Source organism: Teleopsis dalmanni, chromosome 1, assembly GCF_002237135.1.
Source record: "Teleopsis dalmanni isolate 2A chromosome 1, ASM223713v2, whole genome shotgun sequence".
NCBI lineage: Eukaryota > Metazoa > Arthropoda > Insecta > Diptera > Diopsidae > Teleopsis > Teleopsis dalmanni.
In genome coordinates this window covers 40,756,746-40,767,190 of record NC_051846.1, presented here as the reverse complement: position 1 = coordinate 40,767,190, position 10,445 = coordinate 40,756,746, and the positions used below count along the sequence as shown (strand labels likewise).

The window sequence follows — 10,445 nt, the reverse complement described above, 5'->3', positions numbered from 1 at the left end:
TAACCAACATATTTTATATAAACTTTTACTTGAAACGTCTTTTTTATAGTCCATCTTAGAGGGCAATTGTAATTGCACTTATAGTGCTAATAACAATAGAGCAGAACATAGGGTAATAGGAGGATAGATTGCTACAAATGAATATCAAGTATTATAGAGATTTATCCATTTCTAATTCGGATTTAGCAACATTGTTTTAGCGACGAATCTCAAATGCTGAACTGAAAGAATTTTATTTATTAATAAGCTTCATTTTTCACTTGATGGATAAGTCATTTAAAAAATTGTCGTATTTGGGTATGTTAAAATCCACATATAGAAAAGTTACATTAATTAAAATTATGTTATGGCGTTTGGGACCACTAAAATTCAAAAGTGCCCATCAAAAAACTATTGTATCCACAAAAAAGTATAGATTGTATATACTAATTTTGATTTGAAATCGAATATATGGTTATAGAAAATGTGTGGTTTCAACAGAATAGTGTCACAAGTCATGAAACACGTCTAGATTCACCTGTTTTTCGCAAGACGTATTGAACTCGCTACCGAAAATATGCAATTTGTAAACTCTACACATTTTTTTTGGGGCTTTGAAACACTTATATTACGCCAATATATCAATCACATGTATATTTTATTTACATTTGCTCATGGAACCGCAATGTATAAATTTGTAACATGTTTAGGTTAATGGTTGTTACAACTGTCACTAACTATTGCCTATTATAATGCGTTGAGAATTGCCTAGGAGTATCGAGTTACACTAACTGCTGTCATATTCCTCCATTACCCTTATAAATCAGATCTTTCAGATTAAGCTAAAAAGATCCGATAAGTCCACATCCATTATCTCTACCAAACCAGTTGACAAATGGTTTCCAAATAGTTGAAACTGTTAAGTCTGCAGTTCCAGACGAGAAAATTAAAAACCACTAATGGTTTGATCTTTTCTTTATCTTGCACTTCCTGCACGAACTATTTGTCGGAATACGCCACCATTGTAACATCGGTGCAATGACATAGTACTCCTTTACTTTTGCAATGCTCCTAAACAGTTCCCACAACAGATCATTAGTAGTAAACGACACTTCGCCACAATATGCGATTTCACCATTCTTAAAGTATTTATAAAATACAATTGATATATATGTATATAATCTCTCCCACTTCATTTCTTTCCCTTAGTGTAAAATTAAAATACACGTAAGAACACTATTCTATATAAACGTAAATATAATAAATTGACTTGGTTTCGAACCGTAGAACAAGAACGGTCTTTTATGTTTCTCGAAGGTATATATCAACAATTTACTTAGAAACAAGTTAGTCTATATATTGAATCTAAACCAAATTCAATCTATTTGGATTTATTGCTATCTTTTAAGTTACCCCGATTTTGGTAAAGGAAGAATAATTTAAAGGTATAGATCAAGCAGTTCGCTTAATATTTATTATGGCCTGTTTATTACGTTACAAAGGCAGCTATAATTAAATGGAGGTTAAGCTTCCAACTTGTTTAACTCTTTGCTGCTTATTACAATTTGACAAAGATTGGATCGAATAATAATTAATTGGTACTTTGTTGATTGTTTGTTCAGAGGATATAGTGATAAAAGTATTAAATAAGTACCCGATAGTCACAGAAATCAAATAAATAAAAAAATAAAAAATAATGAGAATTCCTGCTTTTTTTTTAATTCTATTTTTATTTGCTTAAATTACTTACAAATTAAAGTCTACACCGCATTTTGGCATTGAAGTAATAGTGACATTTCTTCCAGCGCTTTTAAAACTTTCCGATACGGACGCACTTAATGTTGGTGTTGTTAGTCGCTTTTTTAAATTAGACATTGCGTCAGACAAATCTGTTTTATGATTTCGTTTCGTATCTACCATTTCCATTGAGTTTTGCATATAAGCCAAGTATCGTTTTTGTTTTTCAAAACGTTTTTTCTCCTCATCCAACTCAGATGTGAGTTTCGCTTTAAGTTTTAACATAGCATTTACTTCCTTATGGACTTTCCGCAATTGTTGTGGTAATTCATTAAATAGATGTAATCCTAAGCGCGCTTTTTGCGTCAATTGAAATTTGACAACTTTTTGAAAACGTTCATAAACCTTTTCAGGCTTTTCGAAGTAAGCCACCATCGAAGGTGGCATATTGTTGTCAATGGGCAAGGGACTGCATTTCCGCGCACAAACTACACATTTATTCTCCGAGCTCTTGACACAATTCTCGCATATTACATGTCCGCATTGTGAAAGAAAAAATTTTAATGATTTATATATATTATGTCGTCTATTGCATTTATTGCAATGTATAAAATCCATTTTGTGCTTCTATCACTCTTATTGATTCAAATTATTTACAAAACCGAACGTTTTCGTAAACAAAAAGAGAGACCGTTACTATCAAATAGTAATCAAACTGGACACTCGCATTCGCTTTAATTTGACTTTAAAATTTAAAAACTAAATATTTATTATATTGTAAATAATGAGTTCAAAAATATATATATGAAAATTAATGATATAAATAAAAATAAATTTACAAATTTAATTAATTTCAATTTCAAACTAAACTGTATTTTAGGTTGTTTTAAGAATCCCATCAATAATAGACCTTTTCGGTTGCTAGTAAGTATGGCAAAAAACAGCAAGTTGCTTGCCGAAATGTACGCAAACCAACAACACTATTTTCTCTATTTTGGTCAGTATAGGTACTCTGGTCAAACATATTGACCAGTAAAAAAAGTGTTTCCAACGCAATAAGCGAACTATTGTGAACCTTCATTAGAAACTCCAACGAATATTGCAATCAGATGTCAAATATCATATGTAAACAAAAATTCAAAAAGTTGTAGGCTTTGCCCTACTTAATTCTTAATGTTTATTTATTATAAATAATTCAATTTCTATTGAATAGTGAATATGCAACCGCCACAAATTTCATAAATTTAAAAATTGAAAAAAAAAAAATTTCAGCGCTTTATTTTGAAACTTTCAACGTTTTTACCATTCCTTTTAATTTTGTATTAATTTAATTTATGTTAATTATTTATTTATATACAAAATGTAATTTGCTTGCATTATATACACATATGCAAGATTTGTTATTTGTCAAAACTTAACACTTGACAGATTGCAACAGTGATGCCGATGTCTCGCATAGCAAAGACACACAACTTATGTCCTTACTGATTTATGGCACATTATTACAAACATCTTATCCAGATTAGTTTCAAGTAGCACCGAACACATTTTCGTATATCAACTAACAAAGCACATGAAGACTATTAAATTGTAATGAAATATATATTTGAATACAAAAAAAAAAGTCAATTTTTCTTAAAATAAAACAACATTTTTTAATAATTATAGATAAAGTTTACAGGTCCGGTTGCCTCAAACGCTTATCACGTTGTTCATTGGCTACGTGTTTCTTTAGCATGCGCATAATTTCATTATCATGTTCTGGAGGAGTCGGTTTAACTTGTGTAGCCCAATAATAAATGTCCCAGTCATTTGAAACACCATTGATTAATTGATCGTACTGCAGTGTTAGCTTGGCATCCATGTCTTTTAAGTACTTAGCCACAAATGTACTGAGTAGCAAATCATTTTCAAGCATGCCCCGCTTGCGTGATTGGTAGACTAAACTAAAAAATTCAATACATTAATTATTTTAAATTTCAAATTTTAAAGTGAATTAATTGGTATTTAATTAAATTAATTTTGTATTTAAAATTAAAATAACTAATTTCACTAAGAATTTTAAACTACCATTTTTTGTAAATTATGCCCCGCGCTGATGACAGCTACATTTCGAAATTTAGTGGTTTGTGTTGAAAAACATATAACAATTTCAAGGCAGACACTCTGTGTAGCTATGTATGCTAATTCGGTTGTTTTTCACCGTAGTCATCTGCGCGGTGCATCAAAACTTCTATATCTCCCAAATATAACAGATGTATTAGCATTAAAGTTAGACACTATGTTCACACTTAGAGCTGACGAACCTCTTTTAGATATTTTAATCTAAACTTAGCGTTAAACTTACCGTTGCTTGCGTACCTCGAGTGGTTCATCCGGTCTCATGGGATATTCCGGCAGTGGTAAATAGTCCGGATCTTCATAGTCAATAATAGGTACATCAGCATGGTTAAGAACTTCTTTTTTTGGCGGTTGACTTCCAGTTGATCCAGCTGCACTGGAAAAATTTTGTTTACCTAACAAATACGGTAGAATTCCACCGGAATACCTTGAGCACTACAAACAGTTTCATTTAATACAGTGTTACGCAATCAAAATGTGTGACATTATTTGCTTTGTTTTTTAATATAATAATATAATATAATAAATACTTACACAAACTTTACGCAACATTTCTTATAAAATAAACTTGTTCAAATAAATTCTTAGATTTTTACTTTGACTGACCAGCAAAAATAAAAACACAATTTTATTTTTGACAATTGGTTCTAGTGTTGCCAACCATTTTATTTTGCAATAGATACTAAATATTTGGTTTTTAAATAAATTACACAAAACTTTTGATGTAAATATATATTTTAAATATATTTAATATTTTATTTATAAACAATATATGTTTGATAATAAGAGAAAGAAAAATTTTTGAATGCAATTAATATTATATATTGTTGACCATAGAGCTATTATTATCATTTCCAAATACTTATTATCAGTGGTTTTTGGATATATTCGTTAGTTCAATAAATCCGTATATTAGCTATTGGGTTATAGTATTAGGCTTTGTGCTTTGAATCTGTAAAATTTGAAGAAAATGTCTTCCAAAGAATTATTTATACAATTTTTATAAACTTTAGTAAACTTTACTTAATAATATATCACACAAAAAAATTATATATATATAATTGATATATTAATTCATTTATATACTATTATATAACAATTACTTATCCAAATAATAAAAACAAAGATTTCATCAAATACTTACTTTCTCAATACCTTTGTGTATATCTCAGCTTTTATGTGTTCACATTTTACATATAAAACATATAAAGAATGTTTCATATTTTGATCATTTCCCTTGTGGGAAATTTATTTTTAAGGGTTGCATTCGACATTATTAGCTGAACTGATTTACTGATAATGAGCTCATTTATAAGAAAAATTTTTGAATGGTAAATCATTCTCATTAGTGGCTATAAGGAACAAAACCGTCTAAATGAGTTAATGTGAATGTGCTATAAGGTGCCTAAATTTTTGAATATAACATACTAACATCAAATATCAGTTAAATAAAAAACTAACTATTTTATGAAAAATATTGAAGCATGGCTTAATAACACAACATATCAATGTGATATATAATTTATATTGACAATATAGTACATTAACTCTATCGTAATTAACTCAACAAATGTGCAGAAATAAATGTCGAATTGGGACTAAATTGTTGTCACTAAAAAACAAATTATGTATTATAGATATGCAGTTTGAACTATCACAATTATTTTATAATAAAATTACTTTTAAAATTTCACTTACCTTGGCAACTCTAGCTGTATCTAATCATTCTGGTTACCTAAATAAAACCGAATACTTATACCTATAATTGTCGCTTACATCACTTAACAAGTTTTGACAGTTGTTTATTTAAGTTGCTTATTCAATTATGCACTTCAGAATGTTTGCATACACAAACAAAACAATAAACTACTGTCGCGTTTGACATAAATCGGAATTAAAATATAGTTTGCAAATATCTCGCAGCGTAACATATATTGAAGCAAAATGTCTGGTTTTATAGCAGTGCACACAGGTTTGTTAGCTAAATTTATTTTAATAAAATCAATTTAAAACTTGCCACTCCCCAGGAGCGGGCAACAGTGTCGATGAGAGTAAATATCAGCGAGTAATAAAAGAGGCCTGCTTAAGAGCTACAGATTTGCTGTTGAAAGGAGGTACAGCTATGGACGCTTGTGAAGCTGCCATAAAACGGTTGGAAAATTGTGGTAACACAAATGCGGGTTTTGGTTCAAATCTTTGTTATGATGGGCGTGTGCAGTGCGATGCTTCAATAATGAATGGTGCCAATTTACAATTTGGAGCATGTACAGACGTTAGTAATGTAAAAAATCCAATACAATTGGCACGTGTTATCTGTGATGGACAATCTAGACTATTATCTATGGATCGCCTTCCACCCATGATAATGGCTGGTACAGGAGCTGAGCAATTTGCAGAAGAAATGGGTTGTGACATAATTGATCCCAAAGATTTGATATCAAGTAAAGCAAAATTTGCTTATAATCATTACAAAACGAAATATCAAAAACTGGCTAGTGAACATACTATACCTGTCACCGCAGACGTGCCTCCAATAACTATAGAAGCACGCTTAGATACAGTAGGAGCTGTATGTGTTGATGGTAATGGAAACACAGCTGCTGGTTGTAGTTCTGGTGGTCTGCTTTTAAAAGTGCCTGGACGTGTTGGTCAAGCTGCTACATTTGGTGCTGGTGTTTGGGCTGCTGACACTTCTGATATATCCGTTGCTACATGCACTACTGGAAATGGTGAATATATCATGCGAACATTTCTAGCGAAAGAAATATGCACGGATCTATTGACAGCCGATTGTGCTGTTCGAAGTTTACATAATACATTTAAGCATAAATTCTTAGAATCACCATTTCTGCCAGTTAATCAAAATTTGTATGCAGGCGCATTAACATTAGTGTATCATCCAGAAGATCGAACTGGCGAAATTCTTTGGAGTCAAACAACAAAATCTTTTTGCATAGGCTATATGTCTACAGAACAGAAAACACCAAAGGTGAGTGCCAAATAGTTTTTATTGATATTGGACAAGTGCACAAAAGACATTTATTTTGATTAATGACCAAACCATGGTACGCTACACTTTTTAGTTCGACTGTTTTGTTTGTCTGTAGGGTTAGGTTAATTTAAATATTACGCGTTAAGTAAAATATATTCTATAAAAAATTAAATTTAGAAAAAAATATTATACTCAGAATACTTTATAAATGTGTAGTATTGTTTATTTGTATGTAAACAAATATTTATTATTTATTTATGAAATGATATAATTTATGTGTGTTTTCAAATTATCATTAAATTAAATTAAATACGGTGAAAACTATTCTCACTAGTATTCCTCTCTGATTGGCAATGTTTCTAAAACATTTTTCTAAACACATTTCTTTATTATTATTTATAACGAATGTGGTTTTCGATTGTTAAACCTAACCTGGAATAACTTTATCAACCGAGATTTACTTTTAGTGCAATTTGAAAATAACATTTGGCAAATCTCGAGCGAAATGTATAACACTCGAGATTAATTTATAACACTCTAGATATTTTGTCATACTAAGGTTACCCTGAAATTAACAGCAGTTTTATGTGACTTGACAGATTAAATGAGATTTGATTCGATATATGTGTTTATGAAAAATATAAATGTCTACTAACACTACAACAAAAATGTTAGATTACTCCAAAATTGTTCGATTGAGCAACAAACTTTAACAGATCAAGAGTAAATCTAGATTAAATCTAGATTTACCAATCAAAAACGCTATGGCTGACGTCGAGTGTCTGTTTAAGAGTGTATTTAGAGTGAATAACGTCTATATATGAAAAAAAATTGTTTGAAGAAAGTGTGAATTAGCTTTAAATAGTGTCAAACAAGTTGGCAGCTCTTTAAAACCATATTAGGTGTCTCTTGAAAGTTAAGAATGAGGTCGAAAACACAGTTTCAAGGTCGTTCTATCCCAAAACTACTTCTCCTCACATACGTTCAATATTCAATCACCCCCTAAAAGAAATAAATAATTCCGGTTTATATGTTTTTTAATAAGTATTGTGCCTGGGGATATATCGTTAGACTGTTCTAATTCATTTGTGATTTGGATATAGCTACGTATTAAATAGTTATTTGCTAACTATAAACACTACTGCTCTATGCCACATAACATCGCTTATCTGTTCGTTTGCTTCAATAGACACACCAATCTGACTTCTATCGAGTTATGGCTCCCTCCCAATGTGATGGTAAGGTTTCTTTACCTGTACTCAGGAAAAGTTTAATTATTCTCACTTATCCTTCTACGTTACTCATCTTACATAACTCTTCTATATAATCCCAGTAACTAATTTGGTAATTACTTCAGCTTAAGTATTATTATTACACAGTCTTTAATAACTGTCCAATGCGTCACTATTAACAATAGTTTATATTCCTCTAATTACGTTATAACTTTTGTCCAGTATAGAGATTATTTAATTAAAACAGATTACAAAAAAGTATACTATTTAGATTGTAACCATATGCAATCTATATTAACCTAAACATAACATTATTTGAATTTATAATTATGTATATATCTTTTTCTTTCTTCTTCTTGTTATTATTATTAATATTAATTATATTAATCAATTTACCGTCGTCTCTATTTGTACTTTTTTTCCTCTATAGAGATTGTATCATTTAAATAGTTTACAACAGCTCACAAAATGTAGTCTATTTATATTGAAACCATGGTTGTGGTGAGGGCGATGAAAGACCCACCCATCTACTTTGTTGAGTATATTAAATATTTACTACATGACCTCTCTAAGAATAGTTTTATAAGTTTTGTCAAAGGTTCTAAGTGGTTCTAACCCTCGGGTTTTTAATTATACGGTAACACAATCAAGCCTAAATGGATTTCTTGGGATTGTAGGTGTAAACTAACCTAATGTATTGAAACCATATACCTTTACTAAACATATGGTTATTTGAATTTTGTATGTATGTTTTTCTTTTTTTCTTTCTTATTCTTATTATTATTATTATTAAATGTATCATATTAAATTATTAATAACCTCTAATTGAATTGAACCTTTTGTCCCCTATAAAGATTATTTCATTTAAATAGATTACAAAAATAAAAAATAGATTATTTATTTTGTAATCAGATATCTTTAATAAAAAAATTTGGTAATTGATTTATATGTATGTGTATCTTGTTATCTTCTATTCTTAATACCATTATAATTAATTATATCTTATTAATGCTTTAATCGTTTCTATAACTTTTTTTCTAGTTTGTCTACTCACCACTGCCGAACTACTGTGAACCAGGCAGACAGACTGTAGTAAATGGACAAAATTTTCATTTACGTTTATAGAAATTCCTTTATATCATATATCTATATCTACATGACACATTAATAATTACAAGACGGAAAACCAAACGACAAAAAGCCATAACTTACCTAAGTGCATTTGGGAATAAAAATACCGACGTAATTTTTGTACGTAAAATTTGTTGTCTTTGAAAAAATATAATAATTAACGAAAATATAAAATAATTTAATGACTTAAATGTTTTTGAAAATACGGACGCACGCGTTTAGGGAAACTAAAGTCTAAAAATAAAATTAATTCTAAGTAATATCAATGAAACAACATTAACCCTTTAGATACACAATAAGTTGAAACGCATTTTTAAACAAATAATAATTAGTTATATTTAATGTTATTGTATTAACTTTTTTAATTATATGTTTATAAAATAAGGCGTATGTTTTAATTGTTTAAATGTAAAATTTAATTTTAGTAAATAACAAATAAAATTTAAAAGTAAATGCAAGCAAGTTTCTTTATTTCTTCATTTTGAAATGTTATATTAAGTCTATACAAAAAAGCACAGTTTGAATCGAACGTTTAAATTTTATATTATGTATAAAAATAAAAATTTTCTAAATTTAAAAATTATAAAAAAATACAATATTTACTTCAACACAAAATTAATTTATAAATAATATTTATATAAACAAAACTGTTATAATTACGAGATTTTGTGCAACAAAAGTTATGATTTAAGTTTATAATTATTTTGTTATTTTACAATTATATTGCTTAGGTTTTAAGTCAATGATATATGCTTAAGTAACTAAACTTAGAGAGCAATTTCCTTTAAATACGGCATATGCCCCGCAGCTAATTATACACCGACTATACTTGTACTATAGTTTCAAATTTTTATTTTGAGCATTTTAGAATATTTCTAATAAAAGACTTATGTAAACAGAATTGATAAAAATTTAGAACTAATTACTCTGAGATATAAGTACACTGTCACAAGTTTATTCAAACGAATTATAAATTAAATTAATATAGAGTTGATGAAAATTTGAACTTATATATGCTTGTTAATGTAATATAAAAAAAAATTGTTATAAATAAGCAGTTGAAATTGTATTAATTAAGGTACTAAAATTAGTAAATGGTATATTTATCAATATAATGCTATATAGTGTTCGATTCTAATATATATATTTAATACCAAGCATAATTTATAAATAAATATATATTACAATTTTTTAAAAATGAAACATTTGAATTGTTTTAGTATACATAGAAGGTTTATAAGTTTTTATATAAT

The 10,445-nt window shown here is 28.7% G+C and overlaps 3 protein-coding genes across 3 annotated transcripts; 1 reads left to right on the top strand and 2 right to left on the bottom strand.

Annotated features, from left to right (window-relative positions):
* Positions 1-1,725: 1,725 nt before the first annotated feature.
* On the bottom strand, positions 1,726-2,360 carry LOC119680012 (RING finger protein nenya-like). Its single transcript, XM_038092626.1, has one exon. It carries the CDS (start codon positions 2,332-2,334, stop codon positions 1,726-1,728), a length of 609 nt encoding a protein of 202 aa, XP_037948554.1. The 5' UTR covers positions 2,335-2,360.
* A 993-nt stretch (positions 2,361-3,353) lies between these two features.
* On the bottom strand, positions 3,354-4,502 carry LOC119668882 (succinate dehydrogenase assembly factor 2-B, mitochondrial-like). Its single transcript, XM_038078555.1, has 3 exons — positions 4,372-4,502; positions 4,064-4,272; positions 3,354-3,662 (listed from the first exon to the last, which is right to left on the bottom strand). The coding sequence occupies exons 1-3, from the start codon at positions 4,387-4,389 to the stop codon at positions 3,392-3,394; spliced, it is 498 nt and encodes a 165-aa protein (XP_037934483.1). The 5' UTR covers positions 4,390-4,502; the 3' UTR covers positions 3,354-3,391.
* A 1,079-nt stretch (positions 4,503-5,581) lies between these two features.
* On the top strand, positions 5,582-9,521 carry LOC119672696 (threonine aspartase 1-like). Its single transcript, XM_038083813.1, has 3 exons — positions 5,582-5,809; positions 5,865-6,826; positions 9,103-9,521. Exons 1-3 carry the CDS (start codon positions 5,782-5,784, stop codon positions 9,184-9,186), a joined length of 1,074 nt encoding a protein of 357 aa, XP_037939741.1. The 5' UTR covers positions 5,582-5,781; the 3' UTR covers positions 9,187-9,521.
* The last annotated feature ends 924 nt before the right edge of the window (positions 9,522-10,445 follow it).

Bases quoted from the DNA above. Each gene is read 5' to 3' on its own strand.
- LOC119680012 (XM_038092626.1), bottom strand. From the start codon at position 2,334: ATGGATTTTATACATTGCAATAAATGCAATAGACGACATAATATATAT.
- LOC119668882 (XM_038078555.1), bottom strand. The intron at 3,663-4,063 runs GTAAGTTTAACG...TGAATTTTTTAG, and splicing joins CTCGAGGTACGCAAGCAACG to TTTAGTCTACCAATCACGCA.
- LOC119672696 (XM_038083813.1), top strand. From the start codon at position 5,782: ATGTCTGGTTTTATAGCAGTGCACACAG. The intron at 5,810-5,864 runs GTTTGTTAGCTA...GCCACTCCCCAG, and splicing joins TTTTATAGCAGTGCACACAG to GAGCGGGCAACAGTGTCGAT. The intron at 6,827-9,102 runs GTGAGTGCCAAA...CTTTTTTTCTAG, and splicing joins CAGAACAGAAAACACCAAAG to TTTGTCTACTCACCACTGCC.